This window comes from Physella acuta, unplaced genomic scaffold (assembly GCF_028476545.2).
Source record: "Physella acuta isolate Inbredline_101_S28 unplaced genomic scaffold, ASM2847654v3 ptg000502l, whole genome shotgun sequence".
In the NCBI taxonomy this organism is placed as follows: Eukaryota; Metazoa; Mollusca; class Gastropoda; family Physidae; genus Physella; species Physella acuta.
In genome coordinates this window covers 576,887-600,469 of record NW_026732021.1, presented here as the reverse complement: position 1 = coordinate 600,469, position 23,583 = coordinate 576,887, and the positions used below count along the sequence as shown (strand labels likewise).

At 34.9% G+C, this 23,583-nt stretch overlaps 1 protein-coding gene and 1 long non-coding RNA gene across 5 annotated transcripts in view; both read left to right on the top strand.

Annotated features, from left to right (window-relative positions):
• Positions 1-1,530: 1,530 nt before the first annotated feature.
• On the top strand, positions 1,531-5,165 carry LOC131944674 (uncharacterized). Of its 4 annotated transcripts, none has more exons than XR_009387062.1 (6): positions 1,531-1,616; positions 2,341-2,469; positions 2,699-2,772; positions 2,995-3,138; positions 3,679-3,737; positions 4,116-5,165. It is a non-coding gene; the product is annotated as an uncharacterized LOC131944674 (long non-coding RNA). The 4 variants fall into 4 exon arrangements; XR_009387064.1 differs by having other exon boundaries at positions 1,576-1,721; positions 2,984-3,138; XR_009387063.1 differs by having other exon boundaries at positions 1,579-1,777.
• Positions 5,166-10,628: 5,463 nt separating this feature from the next.
• The window catches only part of LOC131944659 (ectopic P granules protein 5 homolog), a 32,843-nt gene continuing 19,888 nt past the window's right edge, over positions 10,629-23,583 (top strand). Inside the window, exons 1-12 of the mRNA XM_059305428.1 lie at positions 10,629-10,694; positions 17,584-18,621; positions 18,760-18,927; positions 19,192-19,352; positions 19,617-19,699; positions 19,969-20,108; positions 20,313-20,524; positions 20,682-20,781; positions 21,074-21,194; positions 21,353-21,509; positions 21,891-22,037; positions 23,202-23,350. Of these exons, the coding sequence (XP_059161411.1) occupies positions 10,629-10,694; positions 17,584-18,621; positions 18,760-18,927; positions 19,192-19,352; positions 19,617-19,699; positions 19,969-20,108; positions 20,313-20,524; positions 20,682-20,781; positions 21,074-21,194; positions 21,353-21,509; positions 21,891-22,037; positions 23,202-23,350 (2,542 nt within the window). The remainder of the gene's footprint in view (positions 10,695-17,583; positions 18,622-18,759; positions 18,928-19,191; positions 19,353-19,616; positions 19,700-19,968; positions 20,109-20,312; positions 20,525-20,681; positions 20,782-21,073; positions 21,195-21,352; positions 21,510-21,890; positions 22,038-23,201; positions 23,351-23,583) is intronic.

Here is a 23,583-nt window from a genome sequence, read left to right as displayed (position 1 = left end):
AATAATCAAATTAAAAAGCAATTACTTATCTTAATTATTATTTAAAAAAAAATAAGTACTAAAGAATGGTATAGTATAAAAATGAAACGTAGTTAAAGTTAATAATATAAATACAAAAAAATAACATAAAAATAAACATAACACGAGACACCATTACTTATACAAAGCTTCATATACTTTTAACCGACTTAATGATTAGAAATATTAATCATAAATGAAAACAGAGATTTTCAAAACAGTCCAGTGCACTCATACACATGACATGGTGTTGTGATTAGATTTAATTGAATTTTTTTTTCAAAACCCGATCAGGCTAGAAATGAGTATCCTATATTCGTATTGTGTTTGTGTGTGTGTGTATGTATATATATATATATATATATATATATATATATATATATATATATATATATATATATATATATATATATATATATATATATATATATATATATACATACATATATACATATATATAAATATATAAATATATATATATACATAATAGGGGGGGCCCAAAAAATTTTTTTGCGGGGTGGCCCATTTTTTCTAGTTCCGCCACTCAGTGGCGTAGGCAGGGGGGGGTTAGGGGGGGTCATAACCCCCCCCATAGACCCCTCGGTATATATAAAAAGTATGAGGGGGGGTGCAAATCGAAAGTTTGAGGGGGGGGTGCAAATCGAAAGTTTGAGGGGGGGGGGGTGCAAATCGAAAGTTTGAGGGGGGGGGGGTGCAAATCGAAAGTTTGAGGGGGGGGGGGTGCAAATCGAAAGTTTGAGGGGGGGGGGGTGCAAATCGAAAGTTTGTCCCCGGGTAAAAATTGGAACCCCCCCCCCCCCCTTGAGACGATCCTGGCTACGCCACTGCCGCCACTGTATCAGGCGGCATTAAACAGAGTGATTTATTATTTATTTTTTTTGGAAGAAAGTTAAAACTGTTGTTATGTTGTGTCACCTTAAGGATTCACCCATTCAATAACTAAGACAATAATGTTTTGGGTTTTAAAATATTGTATGAATTCTAAACAAATTTTGAAGTCTATACTGTTTTGATACATCAGGCCGAGTTCGCTGTATTGTAAACTTTATTTTCCTAATTATTCGGCACGTGATTAAATTTTCTTAAGTGATTTGGTATGAATTACATAACTGTCAGAAGTGATTTAATATCTTATCAAAGGAAATAAAAACTACGAACATTGGGTTAATACATGGGAGAAATAAAAATCTGTTATTATAGTGGAAAGTTTGACATTAGCTTATAAACTCCTAAACATTTGTGTTATTATGTGTACATCACATTATATAGGCCTTTATACATACATACATATATATATATATATATATATATATATATATATATATATATATATATATATATATATATATATATATATATATATATATATATAATGGAAAGGCCCCGCGCGGATGGTTGGCCCGGGATTAGCCCGTAGTGGCGAAACGAAAGTACAGATATTTTAAACTTGGCCGTACTGGCGAAAATCCCGCAAAAATATTTTAAAGTAATCGAACAGCTAGGATCGTTGTTTATTTTACTTAAATAATTTGCGATGCCGGAACTAAATCCAACAGAAAACATAATAAATTGATTTGGTGGGAAATATTAAGATCTTTTTGTAGAAAATAAAATAGATCTTGGCACTGATTAGTAAATTACACAATAATTAGAATCTACATCTAGATCTAGATCTAGAAGGGGTAAAACTCCATGTTATTGTTAACGTATTTTATTCCCCGCTTCACGTTCACCTCCAGTTGAGCGTATTTAATTTTTAATTAATAATTATAGGCCCTAATATTAAAATTAATTATTAAATTAATATTAATAATTTATTACATTATTAGTATTATTACTATTAGGCTTAGGCCTATTAATAATGTATTAATATTCATTATTTATAACATTTTTATTGATAACCCTTGCCTTAGCCTATTAGCTAGCATAGCACGGGTGGGGGGTGCACTGCACCAGATGACACCATTTAAGGGGGTGACAAGGCAAAAAATTGCAAAATATAGGCCTACAGAAGAAAAATGTTGTTTTGCCAGTCCCATTAAAATGATTAATTAAAGTTAAATAGTCTTTTTATTTTAAGTACAAATTGACAATTATTACCATAATAGGGTGGGGGTGATAGCATGTCGTAAACGTACTAACTATAGAGAAAACATTGCTACATCCATGTTCCAACTGTATTATTAACAGACTAAAGATAAACATTGTTACTTGGGTGACACCCGATCTAACGATGCCATTGGGCCTTAGACCTAAGCACTTTATTTAAATTTTTACTACTTTCAAAACTTTAATCTTCAGGTTCTCTCAACTCATGGAGACAGGAATAAGACAGACACAGGGACAAAGATACCAACAATGTTTTAAACTTGAACACTACAATCAACTGATTTACAACCCTCTGTATTCAAGTGGCTAGAGTACTACCATGTATGTTACTTTAACAGTTTGGGTTTAGAATATGTTTACAGTAGGTCCATTAACAGTTAATTGTTCAGATCCCTTCATGTGACTTCTGTGGGGTGGGGGGCTATTCTACATTCTAAATTTTAAGTATTCCATTTAAGAGTGTAAACTAAATTAAGATATTAGTATCACTTTTAAGTACCATTTATACTGTAGTATAATAAAGTAAACTGATCTTGTCATTGTTTTGCAGGTGTTTTGTGCTTATGGGTTTATGATTACAGTAAAAAATAAAACCAAGTGCTGTGATAGGTTAAAACAAACGAGGTATGATTGTAAATATGAAAGAATTTCCAATCTGATTTAATTAAAGGTGAAATTTATTGTACAGACTTTTGTAGATAAACTAATTGCATTATAACAGTAAAAAATGTAACACTGAATAATAAAGCTGATTGATAAATTAAAAACCATTATGTAGAGCTGAACTGTTGTGATTGTATTTTGTAAATTTTTTTGTTTATTTGTACATGTTAAGCTTCCTTTCAGGTCCATGGGACAGATGTAGAGATCATGAGTTTCTCTGACCTTGGCATAGGAAGGGATAGTGTAGTCAAGTTCAATACAATGCTCAGCCACCTTTATTTTCCCAACCAGTTACTAGAGCATTTTATTAGAACTTGAGACTATCAGGTTAGTTATCCAATGTTCTGCTACTCACATACACTGTATTTTTTGTATATTGTTATATTTTATATATCGTTTGTTTATTTATCATTGTGAATTTAAGGTTACACTCACAGTTTTGCATAGTCAATATGAACTACTTTAAACTTATCAAGAATACACTAAACAAGCACCAACTGTACTGCAATGTACTTCCCAATGAGAAGTGGGGTGCAAACATTTAATTTAAAGCAAATTATGTAAGGTGATGGTTTGGCTTAGTTACAGAGAGCAAGACTGTATAACCCAAAATCTCAAGTTTGAATCTGGATTCAAGTCAGCAGAACTTCCCTGAGTCCACCCAGCTCTGATATGTACCTAACTCAGGTTAGGGAAAGTAAAGGAGACTGGGCATAGTGCTGACCACACTATCCCTTCATATGCTGAAGTCACAGAAACAGCTTATCTCTACTGCACTTGCCCCATTGACCGGCAGGCTAAATAAACTTAAGTTATGTGAAACAGATATTTTTAATTTGTTAACCAAAACATTTTGTTTGTCTGCAGCGAACCTGGATTAATAAAACAGTGAAATCTTGCTGGAAGGTGCTATCATAGTATAACTGGTAACTAAAAAAAATGTTGATGCTATTTTATTTTAATATTTAGTAGGGCTATATATGAGTTGAACTAAATTAAAAAAGATATTTTCATACATGAACTAATATGTGGGCACTATTGATTCTAAATGTAAAAAACTCAGATATCTTACTGTTAATTCAAAATTTGTGCTATATCAGTCAGCATGTTTGCCTAAGCCACATTTGAAATAAAAGGGTAGACCTTTGTAGACAATCTTTATTTTAGTACAATTTCCACACTCAAGATATTCCAGTGTTAATTACTTAATATGTCACCATAACGGCAACTGGTGGAGGGGGTCTCTTTAAAGATTAAACAGTTGTCTTTATTTTCTTACAGAATGTGTATTTTTTGTTTCCCAGGATTTAACAGCCTGAGGCTTAATGCATCCCTTCAAGATGGATGTTAGAACATCACAGTTGGTTATTTTTTCAGGCCACCTGATGTTCAGTTTGCTACACAGCCATTCATTATTGAAAGTCTCAGAACCATAGAGGAGAACAAATTTTACATTGCTGTTCAACAGTCATATTTGGAAAACTGTAGACAGCTCTTGACATCCATATTGTGTGGAGGATGTTGGATACTTTGCTGATATGGCTTTTGATGTCCTCATCTGCTCCCCCATTTTCTTACAACAGATTCTAGATGTGTGAAGCGATCCTGCTCCAAAATAGTCATTTCTTGTATCCTAAGTGGAACTCCTGTTTGTTGTTGATTCTTATCTCTTCTGTTTTTTTCAGTTGGTCATTAAGCCTATATTAAGAAGGTTCATCATAGTTTGCTTAGCGTGGATTGGGCATGTTGTCAATGTGAGAGTATAGCATCCTCAATATCTAGACCTCCAGCTAAGTGAGGGTCCACTGAATTCCACCCTTTTGGTCTGATGTACTTTATTGGTGAAAAGCTTATAACATTTCTGTGCTCACTGAAAAAGGGTTGGTTAACATGTGGATAATCTGGCAGTTGGAGTCTTTGTAGAGGTGTTGGATACTATTGCTGAATTTCTTAGCGATTGAATGTGCAAATTCAATTTTTTCAATAGGTTGGCTTTCATGTAGAGATATTCTGCTATGCAGTATTTGTTTATAGATGTGTATCTATCTATATATATATATGCATATATTTATGTTTGTGTATGAAACTAAGGTCTAGTTACACACAGTCATATAAAATTAAAAACTTGTTAGATTAAGATGTGGATTAGAGATTGTCTGTAGCCATCAAAGTTTTATTTATTCTGGAGGTTGTATGTATTGATTCCATTTTGTCTAGTTATTGAGCATACTGAAATCTGCTAATATTGATTTATCTACCTACTTACTTGTCCACTTGTAACCTATATGATCTATTACTTAATTGTAGCATCAAAAGTATTCTTTTAATGTGAATAACATTTTTAAACAAGTTAACTATTGCTTCTTGTTTGTTTTTTTGTAGTTCACTCAAGGTCATGTTACAGTATAAATAAGTAGCCAGTTTGTGTACCTGTAATTTTCTTGTAGTTGAAGGGCATTCATCTCACAGTGAAGTAAACATTTCTAGCATTTACTATGATTTACAAATGTACACTAGTATTAGTAAAAGTAATTCAAGAGAATTGCATATTTTTATGCATCTGTATTGGAAGATTAAAAAAAAATTATTATACACATTATCAAACTTCATAGTTAACACATACATTAAAGTATAGCAAAGCAGCGACGTCGCTAGTTCACGCCCTCGCTACGCCTCTGTAGCAAAGTGTATATGATATATCCCACTGACAAGCTTTTAAAAATGTAGGATACCAGCACAGGCGACAATGTCTCAATCACTAGTAAATATGCTTGAAAGTAATGGACTTGTACAACTAATTGAGCTGTAATATGTTGCAAGATATGTATGGCTTGATGACACTGACAGGTGCTTAATAAAAAGCAAGGGATTAATATACCAGTGTAGTTTTTATGTACGAGAGGTTTATGGGGGGTTAGGGCAAGTGTCTAATATCAGAAAGGGATGCAAGTTATGGCGCTTCATGAACAACGAGAGCTTCATTTATGACAGGATTAATCAAGTTAATTTCAAACTTTTGCTTGGGGGGGGGGGTGGATGTCAGATTTAGGGAATTTACAAGAGTACCCTAATGTTTGTTAGTAAACCGGTAATAAAATACTTTCTGGCTCTAACACCGATCTAGACTTCATGAACTTTTTAAGTAGGTACTAGTTAGTTACACGTCAAGTACATTACTCGTTAACTAAAATAGTGTTGTACATGTTCACCCCCGCAATCTATTTGCCGCTCTAAAAGAATGAGTTAGTCCAATGCCAACTTTCTCAAGTACATCCACTCTGGATTTAGTATTCATTCTGATCTAGAAGACGTACTTCTGATGCAAGGTAAGATACAAGAACCTGACGAAGAAAAGTTTACTCATGACCCAGAGAAAAACAAAATTTCACCTGGTCAGCCTCATTCACAAATATTGACAAACTTTAAGCGATTAGCCCCAGAATCCACGATGACAATAGTACAGAAAACAATACCAACGTAAGTCAAAGCTCGGCAAGGTGGGATGCGACTTCTTTATGATGGTTTAATCAATTTCAGAGAGAACAAATACAAGAACAAAGTTTCTTCCAGGCAGAGTTTCTTCCAGGCATCTCTTTCACCGCCCCCCCCCCCCCCGAACAAAGTGGAATTTATATAGAAAATATATACTTTCGACAGTGTCCACCCCCCCCCCCCCCAAAATCAAGTGCACCCCCGGAGAAAAAAGTCTGGAAGAAACACTGCTTCCAGGCATCCCCCCCCCCCCCCCCCGAAGAAAGTCTACCGCTTCCCCCCCCCCCCCTCCCCCTTGAATGAAACGGATTCATATAGAAAACATACTTTTACCAGTGTCCGCCCCCCCCCCCCCCTCCGGAAAATGTAGTCTCGTCCACCCCCCCTCCCCGAAAATATCAAGTGCCATCCTTGATAAAAAAGAAACACTAGACAAGAATATGATGTATTTTCGATGTTTGCTACGTACTGATTACAAAGGTAGATTGAGAACAGAAGAAGGGCCTAGATCTAAGCGAAATACTTAATAAATGGATGACGAAATAAAATAATTTTTTGCTCATTTTGTTTCTAACTCGTATGTGTTTCAATGAATTCATAAGTTACATTTTTAACAACTGGCAAAAAGTCTTTTTTCCCGCTCTTTAAGCTAAAGGTAAACGAGATTCGCAGGCGCTTAAATTTGTAGCTCTTCGGGGAAACCTGCCATTGAGTATGCTCAAAATTCACATAGTTTTTCATTTCATGTCGATCGGATGAAAGGTGTAATAATGCATAAAGGAACCCCCCCCCCCCCCACACACACACAGACATTTTGTTGTTCACTTAATTTTGTGACCAAATATTGACCTAAGCCAAATCATGCATAAACGTGAAAAAAAAAAACAATAAATTAAATTATCTCAATCGTTTTCTGAAACTAAGAGAAACTAAACGACTTAGGGGTCATCCATAAATAACGTCACGCTTTTTTTGACGATTTTTACCCCCCCCCCCCTCCACCACGCGTCGTCACAAAAAACCAGACCTCCACCCCCCTAAAATGACGCCACTCCTCAGCCTACAACCCCCTTCATAATTGCTGTTGAATTTTTCTTAAAACATCGATATTTTTCCAAATTCTTGTCAGAACTCTGTCAACATAGAGTATTTTGATCAATTCCTATTACAATTTATTAAAACATTTTTCTAAAATACGAAATAACGGCTAAAACTCGTTTTCTAAAATTGCTTTTTTATAATGCAAAAAGGTGACGTCACAAACTGATCCCCCCCTCCTCATCACAAAATTACGGCCCCCTCCCCCCTACGAGTGTGACGTCATTTATGGACGACCCCCCCCCCCTTATACAACGTTGAAAGCAAAACCAACCCATACTTTAAATTTACTAAACAATGCTTACAATCAACACCATAATTGTTTAACTAACCTAACTTTTCACCCAAAGCATAATCTAACACAACTCTAAGCTAATACATCAACGCGTATGATTATAATAAACATATATCTAATATAGATCATCACCATCTAATCTAAACATATAAATTAACTAAACTAAACTGAACTTAACTGAACTAAACTTAACTGAATTAAATTAGAATATGTAATCTATAGTAATGTATAGACTGCCTCTAACACACGATTAGAATAATTGTAACTCTAAGCGAACCCTAACCCTAACACAACACCAACAGATATTTTAACTAATATTTTACAAATCGTCACCCAACTTCAAATTAGGATTTCCCCACCCCTCACGCTCGAAGTGCTACATCACTTAGAATCACTTACAGATTTCCCTTCTTTTCCTTTTACTAATAATATTTTAGGGGTCATCCATAAATGACGTCACACTCGTAGGGGGGAGGGGCAGTAATTTTGTGACGGTGTGTGATGAGGGGAAGGGGGGGGGGGGTGTTCAGATGGTGTGACGTCACACTTTTGCATTATAAAAAAAGCAATGTTAGAAAACGAGTTTTAGCCATTATTTCGCGTTTTGCAAAACGATTTTTAAAATTAATAAATTCTGGTAGAATTGATCAAAATACTCTATTTTGACATACATCTAGTTCTGACAAGATTTTGGAAAAATATCGATGTTATGAGAAAAATTCTACAGCAATTTTGAGGGGGGGGGGAGGGAGGTTGTAGACTGAGGTGTGACGTCATTTAGGGGGGTGTCTTGATTTTTGTGACGATGTGTGACGGAGGGAAGGGGGGAAGCGTGATATCATTTATGAATGACTCCTTATTAAAAAATAAAAAGATTTCTAAGTTTAAACTTCGTCGGAGAAATCCAATTTGAACTACAATAATAATAATTTTCAGAAAAATAAAGCACGTGGAAATACCCTTCGGACCTTACAGTAAGTAGGGCATACTTCAAAGAAGAGTTTTCCTGTTTCCGTGACCATGGAAGACCCATAAGAAATGATAATAATAATGTGGTCGGTTCTAATATGACCTTTATTAAACATAGTCAGGTACCCATCCAGTGGCGTAGCGAGGTCGGGTGTCACCCGGTGCGAGGACAAACTTTCAAATTTTCGATTTGCACCCCCCCCCCCTCAAGTTTTCGATTTGCACCCCCCCTCGAATTTTTCTCTATATATTTTGCAATTTTTGGTCGTGGTGTCACCCCCCTAAATGGTGTCACCCGGTGCGGTCCGCGGTCCGCACCCCCTCGCTACGCCCCTGTACCCATCAGATCTAAGTCAACTCAGATACGTCCTAAGTACTTGAGTCTGGGATCTAAACTCAAGACTTTCGGATAGCAGTCAAACGCCCAATAACCAACCTTTTTATATAGACAGGTGACAGGAGAGTGGGCCATTTAACATATAGGCTACTCAAGACTTCAAACTAGGCTCAGCTAACCCATCTAAATTTAGATTAGAATTAGAAACCTTGAAAAACACAATTAAAGTTAAATATTGCACTTTGAAATGTTTTTGGGTGCCCGGTCGCAACAAAATGAGACTGATATAAATTAAATTTGTTGAATAATACTGATAAAAAATATAACAACTGTCCTAAAAAGAATAAAATAAAATGACTATCTTTAAACAAAATAATTAATGCACCACATAAACCAACTATATATAATATAAATAGAGCATGGGTCGCTGTATATTATGCATGGGAGAAGGGTGTATATATAGTCACGAGCAGTTATGTAAATATGGTGCAATATTATGTTTAAAGCTAATAATTTTTTGTCATCATGTTTTAGTTCTAGATTCTAGATCTACATATTTTTAGTGCAAGCATATATTTTGTTACTATTTACGTTTTACTTTTTTAAAAAAGGCTTATATTTATTATATATAGGCCTTAAATTATAAGTAAGGCCATAGAAATATTTAATTAATTTTAAAAAGGAACGAAACACCTCTAATTATGTCAAAGTTCGTGGCACATTGCATTGTCAGATCTTAACCTAAGTGACATTCAAGTTTAAACCCCATCGGTTCGGGTATAATTTTGTTTTTTGTTAGCAAAGTTTCCACCCAGGCCAGTGTTTCTTCCAGACTTTTTTTTCACCTGGGGGGGGGGAAGCGGACACTGATATAAAATCCATTAACCCCCCCCCCCCCCCTGAAGAGATGCCTGAAAGAAACTCTGACTCAGACAAGAGAGAAATAGCACGAGGAATCAAGTTAAATAAAAGCTTGTAAAAATGCTCTTAACTGAGTTTTTAAATGACGATTTCAGTTTTTGTAAATTCAAAAACGAAGAAATATAATATTTTATTTATTTCAGTAATTTTTGTTTTGGTTCGTGTTTTAGACATTTTTTTCCCCTTATAATAATCGAGTATTAACACGTACGATTATTTTGTAACACCGATTTACGCTGCGATTATTTTTTTTTTAATACACAAAATTACATATTGTATTTGTGATATATTTTGAGGAAATCAAAAACGTTTGTAACTATAATCAATATCTAATATTTTAAATAGCAAAAAATAATTTCGCCAGTACGGGCAATACTAAAATTTTTGTACTTCCGTTTCGCCACTACGGGCTAGACCCGTTGGCCCTAGGCCCCGCGTATTCCTAACGCCGGCTCTGACTGTGCCTATACTAGTATATACAATTGCTCATGTCTATACACACCCTGCTCGATAGATTATAGCCTATGATCAGTAAATAGGATAAACCATGCAACACTTTTACTTATGCAAAACAATATTACTATACAATAATTAATATGTGAATAATCCTAAAGCTGGTTTTCCGAGAAAATATTGATTTGTTTCTTTGTTCTGTCACGAGTTTTTTTTTTCTATATTTAGAGTCATAGCATACTTTTTAATCACATGATTACCAAAACAAAAAAGATGGCTGAAGCAGTCAGGCCTAAAGTGCGAAAGATAAACAAAAAAGTATGTTGATGTTTCTAGATCCTCTAGACATTGAATTACATTAATTAATTTTTATAATATGTCTGATGTTTAAGAAACAGAATTGATTTATTCAAAATATTATAAGGTAAAATCTTAGTTTAGCGTCGTAAATTCCAACTTAGCTAGTAATGTGCGATGAAGGTAACTAATGAATATTTCTTTCATTTGGCCATATTTATGTCATATTTTACATAATATAACAGATAATTGAATACCAAATCACAATCCAAGACCAAACCAGTCATAAATATCCTGGAATAAACTTTAAACTACCCCGTTCGAGACAACAATGAGTAAATACAAGCAGCGGCCATGTTTTAAAAACAATAAATTGTCTATTCGCATGTCTTTTGTGTTGATTTTGTGGTTTAATATGATTGTTTTGTATTGTTTTAATATATGCCGGGGGTCGTCCATAAATGACGTCACACTCGTAGGGGGGAAGGGGGCCCGTAATTTTGTGACGTTGTGTGTGAGGGGGAGGGGTTCAGATGGTGCGACATCACACTTTTGCATTTTAAAAAAGCAATGTTACAAAACGAATTTTAGACGTTATTTTGCGTTTTAAAAAACTGTTTTAATACATTATAATAACAATTGATTAAAATACTCTATTTTGACAGAGTTCAGACAAGATTTTGGAAAAATATAGCTGTTAAAAAAAAATTCAACTGCAATTTTGAGGGGGGGGGGTGTAGGCTGAGGTGTGACGTCATTTTAGGGGGGGGGTCTGGCTTTTTGTGACTACGTTTGACGGAGGGGAGGGGGGGGGGGGAGGTAAAAAATCGTCAAAAAAAGCGTGACATCATTTATGGATGACCCCCTGTATAGTAATTTTTCTTTTTTTAAAAATATAGTTGACATGAATGACTAATAGACCATATCAGACTTAATAGTGTGCATCCAAGACCACAACAATTGTTGGGAGGTCGAACTTTTTAACACTTTATTTGCAGTAAGCAAATCAATATTAGATCGCTCATAAATGACGTCGCTCTCAAGATAGTAATGACAGCGTGCATTATTACAGAGCAAACATATGAACATATTGTTTCAGATAGAAATTCTGATTTGTGGTGGGGAGAGGTTGAGAAGAACTCAGCGATGTGATTTTGGAGACTGGTCAGGTTTTTTTTCTCGTGAAAACGGGATGGTTGTGGGAGAAAGACCAGCTGTAGAAGTATGACGCGTCATTCATTGGTGATCCATTTTCTCAGTGGGGACGAAAGAACTATTAAGAAAGGTCAAGAAATGTCAAAAGCTTGCCGAGTCGCATTTCTTGAACCCTACCTTTTTCATTCCCCCACTTAGCACATCGTCACCGAGTTAACGCTCGCACGTGACGTCATGTAGCGGTACCGCCGACCGTTAGGCTAATTTTATAGAAAAAAAAACAACAATAAGCATTGTCTTTTTGACGCTTTCGCGACGTTTAGTTTGATTACATAAGTTGGTGTTCATTAAACAGCCCCTAACACATCTATCACTCGTCCATTTAAACGTACGTAGTTATTTCTGCAAGCTTGCTGTCTTGAGACTTTCGGCCCTTTAAAAATGTATTAAGCTCACACCGTATAGAACTAGACTACCCATATTAAGCTCCAAAAGAAGCTTGGTGAAAACAGGATGGCCGTCCGATTTTGTAGCTGCTCTACGCTTTTTAAAAACCACAATAAACGATAAGATGACACTTATATTAAAGTAAATTATAGTTCTGAATCTTGATACATTAAAAGTGATATTCGGAAATTAAGAGCCAGACCAGACAGTCAACATATTTCAATTTAAGTCCAAGAAAATAAATTTCCTCAAACGATGGAACATTACTAAATTTTCGCGCAGTTTAGCGAAATTGAATTTAAGTATTTACGTCATCTTACAAAGCGCGATAGCCTACTGGTGCTCTAACGTGGCCCATGCTAATGGCCGTATTCCTAACGCCCCGCATTAGACGCGGCTTATTCGTCGGCAGGCATTTGGTGGCAAGCCTTTTTGACGGGGATAATGTGTTAAGGCCGTTTTGCCGAATGTCTTAAACTAGCAGGCTTGCGACATTTGTGTTTTAAGCAAGGTATACGTATACTAATGCTTATTTATCGTTATTTTGATTGAACAAAGCATTATAGAGGTTCTCCATCAATCACCTAGGTATTTTTCCCCGTTCACCTCCTTTCATGAGACCGACACGTCATAAATTGCAAAGCCGCCCGAGTTGACGTCACAAATCTTCACTCACTCCCGTAGCAAATCATATGTGACATCATTGTGACATCATTTATGGACAACCCCATATCACTCTCTTGTGTACTTGATATTGACGATTTGACAACAAAGGATAACCAAAATGTGTCTGGCAGGTGGAGACTTGGGATCGACCATAATGACAACACGCGCTTAAGGGGTGGACGGGCTCATTGTTTTAGATGATGTTTTACGAGGGAAGCTGGTGGATAATACATTTGGTCTCTTTGTATATGTAAATGATGACAAACATTTAATGTTGTCAAAATTATGGTTAGAGATCTTAGATAAGGCAGAGTGAAGCGTAATTTTTTACATTATGACTTGTTGTGACATTGACGACAAAAATATGACGGAGGTTGGGGTTTAATTAAGGTAAAGAGAAGTAAAAAAAATGTCATAAGTTACGATAGAATTACTAACTGATGAAAAGAAAAACCTGAAATGAAAATAGTGAACATTCAAACAATAAGAAAAAACTCACAACTATTTAGTAATAGTAAGATCAGTAGCGTAGCGAGGGGGACGGGGGGGGGGGGGGGACATATGTCCCCGGGCGCCGACCTTAGGGGGCGCCAAAATGGGTTGGAAAAATAAATTGAAAGGTTGAGGGGAGTGCAAATCGAAAGTTTGAGGGGGGGGGGGGTGCAAATGGAAATCTCGAGGGGGGTGGGGGTGCAAATTGAAAGTTTGAGGGGGGTGCAAATCGAAATCTCGAGGGGGGGGGGGGTGCAAATCGAAAAGTTTGTCCCGGGAAGGGTCGCTACGCCTCTGAGTAAGAAAAAACGTGATTTAATACATGGATACAAGGTGCATCTCACAATGCTTCTAGAATTAATAAAGTTGTTTGTTAGGAAATTCACATTTAAAAAAATGCTTTGTAATACGGACTATACAACAAGACGATCATATTTAAATACATTTTCATATGAATAGAAATGAAAGGGAAGCTACTCTCAATAACATTTTCTTAAGATGGCTGCTGTTTTTAATAGCAAATTTACTATCTCGAACAGGGTCGATAAAAATTAATTTCAGGATATTTAAATTGATTTAACCATCAATGGTGATCTATTATTCAATTATTTATAATATTTTATTAAAATATACGAAAATATACTCATATTTAATGACATATTCATTAATTCACTCTCTCCCACATTACTAGTTTTGGCCGAATTTACGACGCTAAACTAAGATTTTACCTATTATAATTTATACAGCCTTAGTAAGATAAATTACTTGATGTTGTGGTTGTCTGTTGGTCAGCTGAGTGAGAATTTCGATCAAAACAAGTCAGACTGAAGTCTGAAGTCACAAATTTATGAAATAAAAAATTTCACAATAAAAAAAATTAAGTAAAATGATAGTCGTAAAGGTAAACCTCCATTTTAGCGTATTTTATTCTCCATTGCTTGTTTACCTCCAGTTGAGCGTATTTTATTATAACAACCGAAACACACCAAAACATTAGGAAAACACGATTTATTATTTGTATTGTATTTTTGTTTTCACAAATGAATAAAATGAATGTTTAAAAAACACGACTTGTTTATTTGTATTGTATTTTTGTTTTAACAAATGAATAAAAAAACAACAAAGAGACTGACTGAAGTGCTTTGTTCGTTGGTTACAAAAATAGAGATGCACACTTTGTACAATTAAGTGTTCCAATTTCAACTAAACTGAATAAAAGTATTAAAAGGCACAATAATGCTGCTAAAAGTGGGCCGGGGGGGGGGGGTGGAATTTGGTGAGGGATGGCTTGGAGTGTTAGAGAAAGTGTGACAACTCACGTCATTTAAAAAAAAATAATGTTAGAGGTCGTCCATAAATGACGTCACACTAGTAGGGGGAGGGGCAGAGGCGTAGCGCGGTTGACACCATTTAGGGGGGGGGGGTGACACCAAGGCAAAAAATAGCAAAATATATAGAGAAAAATGATAATTCCACTTAATTAAGTGATTAATACGAGTGTTAAATAGTCTTTTAAGAGGTGCAAATCGAAAGTTTGAGGGGGGGGGGGGTGCAAATCGAAAGTTGAAAGTTTGTCCCCGGGAAGGGTCGCTACGCCTCTGGGGAGGGGGGGCGTAATTTTGTGACGGTGTGTGTTGAGGGGACGGGGGTTCAGATGGTGCTACGTCATTTGGGGGGGGGGTCTTGCTTTTTGTGACGACACGCTTTTTTTACGATTTTTTCCTTCCCCTCCCCTCCGTTACACGTCGTCACAAAAAGTCAGACCCCCCTAAAATGACGTCACACCACAGCCTACACCCACCCCCCCCCCCCTCAAAATTTCTGTTGAATTTTTCTTAAAACATCGATACTTTTTCCAAAATCTTGTCAGAATTCTGTCAACATAGAGTATTTTGATCAATTCCTATTACAATTTATTAAAACCGTTTTCTAAAACGCGAAATAACGGCTAAAACTCGTTTTTCTAACATTGCTTTTTTTATAATGCAAAAAAAGTGACGTCACACCATCTGAAACCCCACCCCCTCCCCCTCATCACACACCGTCACAAAATTGCGGACCCCCTCTCCCTTACGAGTGTGGCGTCATTTATGGACGACCCCACGTCAATTTTTTTTTTAAAAGCCAGAAATTTACTCACACAAAAAATCATACTTGATACATATATCAAAATATTTGGAAGGATGGTAGATTTACTATGAATTTAAATAACATACAACTCTATAGTAAAAATATTTTTTTCAGTTTTGGCGAAATTGTCAAACAAAAAAACACAGAGTTTGTACATTTATTGCATAAATACAAAAATATAATACAGAATAATTAACAGTGTATCAGTTTCACCATGAGACAAATGCCTTTTAAAAAAAATACAATACAAATAAACAAGTCGTGTTTTTTAAATATTCATATTTATTCATTTGCTAAAACAAAAATTATACAATCATACAATGCAATTAATAAATCGTGTTTTCCTAATGTTTTGGTGTGTTTCGGTTGTTATAATAAAATACGCTCAACTGGAGGTAAACAAGCAACGGAGAATAAAATACGCTGAAATGGAGTTTTACCGTCGTAAAGATTAACCTCAAGCTCACAAAAAGTCTCAAGTATTGAGTATCCTAAGAGGCTAAGCTAAGACACTGCTCAACTCAGCCTGATTCTCAGGTCTCAGGAGAGTTGAGCATGCATAGATTATTAGATATGGTCTAGTCAAAATCAAAATCCTTTTGAAAAAAGGGAGTAGGCCTAGAATCTAAGTCGTTTAAAAAATCTTACTCTGTCTCAACTCTCAACAGTATTACCTGTTACTTGTTATTAGATCTAGTAGGCCAAATTGTAGAAAAATAACTCTGCACAGACACACACACACCCAAAGTAAATTATCAAAGTTAAAAGGTGCTTGAAATTTCTCTTTGGCAGGTGATTTTGTCTTCTTCCCCTCGCCCTCCTTTTTCTTAAAAAATCCTGGAGGACTCCATACAATTTTTAAAAAATCCTGTCTTAATTTCTGGCTGTCTGGTGATAGACATCACACTTGTAGCTAGTTTCTTCAATGTGTCAATCTTCATCTTCTTTCCCTGAACTTCTTCCTCCACTGAAATTTACTCCCATCCTTTCCCATTTTGTGTTAAGTACTGGAAATTTGTAATTTCCTTATGTAACTAATCATCTTTATTCTCACTGTAATTGAATTTTATTAAGAGGCTATAAGGATATTTTCCATTCCATACCAGAAAATATTAGTTACACTGTTACAGTTTGATTATCAATTAAGAAATGTGGGTCTTTCTAGGAAGTTTCACAATTAACACTTATAGAAATTAAAAATGGGACAGCAAGGCAGTAGAGTGCATGAATGCCTGGTATGAAATCTCTAGCACAAATCCCATGCTCAAGTTTGTATGATACCCATGAGTTGACCCAGCTTTAAAAGGTACCTGACTTACATTAGGGAAGGTTAAAGTGAAACTGAAACTGACCACCATAGCCCTGCATAGGCTGAGGTAATTGTAAGAAACAGATGAACTTTACTTCATTAGTCCATCACATCTAAAAGTAACTTATTTATAATAATTAAAAACTAAATGGCTGGCTCTAGGCTAATCACCCACTTCTAGTTTTTACAAATGTTTCAAATAAAAAAAATGCAGTTACTAAGAAGTCTACACAACTTATATCAATATGTGATAATAACATTTATAGTAAAATCAAATAGTTATCAAATTATTTTAAGTATTTTTATGCCTCTGTAATTGATGTGGGGAAAAAAATTATCCTTTTTCTATTTATTATTTAAAATTATTATTTAAAATGCGTATTTAAAAATCACATAGCTTTTAGAATTAATGGATCCACAATAAATAAAAATATGTGAAAATCTTTATAACAAAATTAAAATAAAATAAATTGATTTTCATTAAATATAATAATAATGCAACATTAAAAAAAAAATTATAACAATTGATTTAGTTTTTTTGTTATTGATATTATATAGATTATCATTGTTTGTTTTTTTTTGCAAAAATTTCTGGACTACCTGCTATTAATATATAAACATCCTTCACATTTACTATAATATTATATCCACATTTTGGGGAGAGGTAATTTAAACATTAAATTGAATGATTTTTTTTATTGATGTCCTCAGAGAAAAGAGCCAAAGCCCAAGACAGATGAAGCAGATACTAGAATAGAAGACGTTAGCTTGGTACCAGCAGATAACAATGTTGAGAAAGTTGAGGAACTTGATGGAAATAGCTCAGTAAACCAAACCCAGCCAGAGGCATCAACTACTTTGACACCAGCAGTAGATGATGATAAAAATGTCCAGCCTGATGATCACCCTAAAATTGACTCCAGCCCAGAAAAACAACTGATTTCTCAGCCTTGTGAAGTACTTAGTAAGCCTATACAGCTCATCTCTCAGCCTTGTGAAGCTCCTAGTGAGCCTGTAGCCCCTGATGTGGGTGTTGAGCAAAGACAGCCAACTAGTTACCCTAAGGTATCAGAAGTGGAAGACCCTCACAGTTCTATACAAAGACCACAAAGCCTAGCCACATTAACTAGTAGTCTTAAAACTTTGTCTGTGAATAATGCACCAGAAGAATTTGTTACCCTCTCCTCTGATACAGGTCAACACACACAGAAGGTTTCAGGTTTACTATTTTCACCAGATGTTATTGAAGATCCCGACACACCTATGTCCAGAACAACCTCACCCAATTCACCTAAACCAGTGGCAGAAGCAATAAAACATTCTCCTACTGTTCCAACTTTGGTGTTAGAAGAGAAAAGCCCAAGTTTGTTAGCACAAGAATCATTAGCAAGAAGACAGTTTTTTAATGTAGAGTCACGTGCAGTTCAAGCCTTGCCAGATCAGCCAGACACCCAAGAGACATTACCATCAAATTTAAATTGTGCAGCTTTAGATGCTGCAGAGCAGAGTAAAACAGCTGTGGTTGTGACACAAGAGCCAGAAGAAAATGTCCAATCCCCTGTTGAAAACACAAAGAGTGTTGCCCAGAGTAGTGAAAGCAGTCGAGTATCTTATCCTCGGCTTGAGCTGGAAAAATCTAAAGAGAGAAGCAAAGCCCAAGTAGGACCTATGCCACTCTCAGATGTACTTGCTCTTTATTATAACCCACAACTCGCAAATAATGAGAGATTTGTTGATGACTTTATAAAGGTACAACTTTATATTAAGAAAAATATTTAGATTTTGTTTATGCATCAACTTCTAAACATCATTTTGCATTATAATTACTGCATATAGTTCTTAAATTCATTGATAACATTCTAAACTGAACTTCATATTAAATTACAGGCAGAAAATAATAAGGAGCAACACGAGTTTCATGAGATTTTATTAAGTTATTTTCGAGCCAGGCACCAACTTACAAGTGTGGAAGAAGACATCAGAACATTGCAAAAAAAATGTGCATCTTTACTCAATGATGTTTGGATTACACATACCAAAAACGTCATTGTGCAGGTAGTCTCATGATAGAAGGAAATGCCTCACATAAATACAATTATTTCATGAAGGGTATAATTAGTTCTAACTGATGTTCAAGTTTATATTGTTAATGTATAATTTTTACCCCACTGAAAATTTAAATCAATGGCAGTAAATTGTAAATAGCTGGATTTTATCATAGTAATAGGCTTTGTTTAAGAAAATAATATAATATAAATATAATATTTATTTTACTATTACTCTCCTAACTGATGTAAATATTTAACTTGACCCCTTCAGGGCCATTGTGCAGATCAAGCCCGTGTCCAGACAACCCACTCGTATGAACAGTGTCAGTTTGTTCCCGTTGCCCTCTCTAAGATTGGTGTAACACTAGAGAGCATTAGACAACAGATCAGTGACAACTTGGCTCTTTTTGCATATACTTCTCAGATTTCTAAGTTAGTCTTCTACTTATATTTTACGACCATTTTTACTTTTATACTTCTCAGATTTCTAAGTTAGCCTTCTACTTAAATTTATTGACCATTTTTACTTTTGGACTTCTACTTATATTTTGTGACCATTTTTACTTTTATACTTCTCAGATTTCTAAGTTTAGTCTTCTTCTATATTTTATTACCATTTTTACTTTTATTTTATTATTCTTTGAAACCCTGGTATATTTTTCAATGTATATTTTTTCAAATGATGTATCATTTCAGATTGCAAGTTGAGTCCTACATTCACAATTTATATCTATCATGCCCTGTTCTTCATGACCTTCCTAAAAATGCCACTATTCAATGTGAGTTTTACCTCATAGTTTCAGCTGGTACAATCATATATATTCACTTATATCATATAATTTGTATTAAATAGAAAGAAACTCTATACTTATGTAGTAACTTTGGAGCTCAAAATAAGTTGTTTTTTTTTTAGAATATTTCAATTTATATATAAATTGTAAAACTCTAATATGTACCTTTTATTGTTTTTACTAATGCTATTTTTACAATAGCTGCCCCTTCATTAATTATGTTGAATAAGGTAGTTAAATGACTGTTTCACCAACAGCACGTCAACAGTCTTTAGCATCTGAACGTCATGACATACAGAGATTGAAAGATTGCATTAGTATTCTTTTTATGTTTCATCGCAAACCAACCCATGATACTGAATTTGTCAACAGCATCCGTCAGTGGACAATTAAACTGGTAACATTTTACTCTTTTTATTCCTTGAATTCATAAGTCTAATTTTAAAATTGATGGATAACAACATAGGGTTTGTTAATTTTCAAGCACAGCACACAGTTTCAACATTTTCATGTAGTTATGTAATGAAAGAAATGCTTATGCATGAAGTTGAATTATTCATTACTTATGCAGCACTTAATAAATTTCACATCAATATTTCAGACTTCGTTTCTACTTCGGGTTGGCACCTTCTCAGATCAGTTGTTTATTTTGAATCACCTCCTGCGCTGTCCAGCAGGGGTTGGAAAATGGGCTGTAGAGTTACTGCAGTTCCCTCCCCTCAGTTGTAGCCCTCTTCAACACCAGAACAGTTTGGGGAATCCTGTCATTGAGCACCTCGTTACTGCCTTGGCCACCATTTTGTTACCTGTCAAGTTTGTATTCATTACATCTGTTTCAGTAGCTACAATTTTACATTTTACAATCAGCCATAAACAAATTAAAGTTTGTTTAGTGTTGTCACTAAATTTTATATTAAAAGTATGCACCATTGCCTTTATCTGGTTGTAAAATGAATGGTTTTACCTGTAGAGCTAGAGAAGAATTCATGTGCCACATGAAACTGAACATCACAGAACAGAGCATTCAGGAAGAAAGAGCTTGGATACTTGTTGACTCTGATGGAGAAGAGGTATTCAAATTAACTTAATTTTTTTACTTTTACTTAGCTATTGGCATGTCTCTGTAGAATATTGTTCATTGTCCCTCAATACATTTAAATTGAGAATCTGTCTTGTTTTTTTTTAAGTTCATATTTTTCAACATCTTGATTTTACATTGGTTATCAACTTGTTTCATGTACACAATTTTTATTTTTACCATGTAGCTAAAGTTAAAAAGCTAATCACTCACAACAGCAAAGTTAATTTTGTACGCTAGTAATACAACATATTGTGTGTCATGTTGTTTTACCTGAATTGCAGGATGAAGACCCATCCAATTCCTGGTTGTATCTCCATGAGAATGACATTGTGTCTTTCCTTGGTCAGTTTCCACTTGCTGACCTTTTTTCTTCAATTCTTCTGGCAACTATCTCAGACACAGGTGAGTTCAACAATTGTCCATCTGTCAAATCGTTTTTCTAACTCAAAAATATGTTTGAGAACCACTGAAAAGCTATTATAAAACATCATTGGCTAAAAGTTATGATAAATAAATGACTTGTTAACAAATCATCTTGAGCATTGACTTCCCTTTGACAGGATCTGTAGATTACGACATCCGTAGGAGCACAGAGCCTATGATGATTCGTCTTTTTTCATTTACCACTGTCTTAATACAACTCATTGGTAATGGACTAGCTACATACAGCATGGCACGCTATAGACAACTGAATAAGCGGCTTGGAAGACTTATCAGGTAATGTTCATCTTAACAAACAGAATGTTATCTTGTAATGTTGATAGTCTCAACACAGTTCACCTGCTAATGGCTTTCTTTGAATTTGTCTGTAAGATTGATTTATAAACTTTACATAATAAAAAGTCATGTACCCTTTCAGACCTGATGGCCAATATATGAAATAGAGTTTGGCTGTTTCTTTTACTTAAGCATATGAAAGTATTGTGTCAGCATATAAAAGTATTGTGTGGTCAGCATTATGCGTAGCCACACTTTGAGCTGTGTCCTGACTCTAGCTCAGAAACCAAACAACATGTGTATATTAGCAGTCATACCACAACTATAAAAACCCATGACAGTCTTTTTAGTAAAGCAATTGTTCCTTGAATGCATTCCCAGACAAACAATATCCTTTGTATCTGACCACTGGCTGAACTTCAGGACCTACTACGGGCCGCTAGCTCCACAAGCCAGCATAGAGAACCTCCAGATAGAGTTTGATCAGTTGTTCATGCGGGCCACTTACAGCATACTTACTGCTCAGAAGTAAGAAATTTTATCACTCACAAGCTTGTAATAGAGAGTAATAGTTTTATTAAGTTTTAGGGTAAATTTAATGCGAAATGATTGTATCATTTGTGAGGCTCTGCCTGATGATGTTTTTAATTCTGTTTAAAATAATTAGACAAGCACACCCTTTCATGTAAGTTGAGCTAGTTTTTTTTATAGCTTGTCATGTGTTTGCTTCTTAGACCTACCTAAGTCATTGTTGCTTTAGACGATCTTTTTGCTAGACTAGAGTACGCAGTCTTTAACAGTCAGCTGGCAGCTGTTTATTGGACGTTTGTTTACATTGTTGTATGTGAGATTGGGTTCAATATTTTTTAAATTAAAAAATGTGTTATGTTATTATAATACATGTTGTATTGACAACAATTGAAAACAGGATGTATTACAATTATTTTATGTGAATGCTAGTGGTTTAAAACATTTTTAGTGAACATTATATAGGTATATTTTCTACTTACTCTTCTTTAAAGAAAGTTTGTATTCACGTTTCTTTCAGAATTTTAAAATTCATTCAAATTTTATTACAAAATAAATTTTAAATTTGTTCTCATATTTCATCACTAAGTATTAAATGTTGTCACATTTTTTGCTGTTAAAATTGTACAAAACTATGTGTCATTTTCCTTTAGCACCATTTTTTTATGGCACAGTGGTTAACTGTTGAGAGTACAGAGCACATAAACACAACTGTTGTGTAAATAATGTGCATGGCTGGTTGTTTTTAATTTATAGCTAAAACTATTTAAAAACTTTTTATTGGGGTCACTCATTTATCACTCATTAAATTTTGAAGTATTACGCTCACTTATTATATTTTTGTCACTAATACTTCGCTCAATCAATGTGGAATTATTTATGCTAGCTATTTATACAGATATCTGTTTTCTTTTTTTTTTTTATATGTTAAGATTTCATAAACGGAAGGATATTTGTCAACAGTCTATATAATAGATGTGCATTGACAGCTGTATGTCTTGTTAACATTAATCATGTATTGTAAGATTGGTGTAATCTGTAAACATTTTACTACTTTTATCTCAGTGTTTGTCTCCCTTACCTCTTATTTTTATCAACAATGTCACAATCTTTGTCTCCCTTGCCTCTCATTTCATCAGCTGTCACACTGTTTATCTCCCTTAGACTTGGCTCATGGCAGTTCATGGCAGACATGCCATACACCTGTGTCTCCATCGACAGTATGTGGCAGCTGTTGTGGGTGCTTCACCAGGGAGAGGGCATTAACCTCGACATGTTGCCCCCAGTAGCATCCTGTAAATCTTACTTAAAGGGTAAAAATTTGTTTCATTTCCCAACCATCTGACTTCATATTCTTCATCAATTCTAAAATTAGAATGACCAATTAATTTTTTCCTTCAACACATAGCTCAGGCATAATATCATATTGATAATATCTTACAGATAATATCTGATTGATAATTTTATTCTTTTAGTACAATTCTCATGCTATGCCTTTATTAAAAAAGATTTTAAAAAGAAATACTGATCAACTTTTTAAAAAACC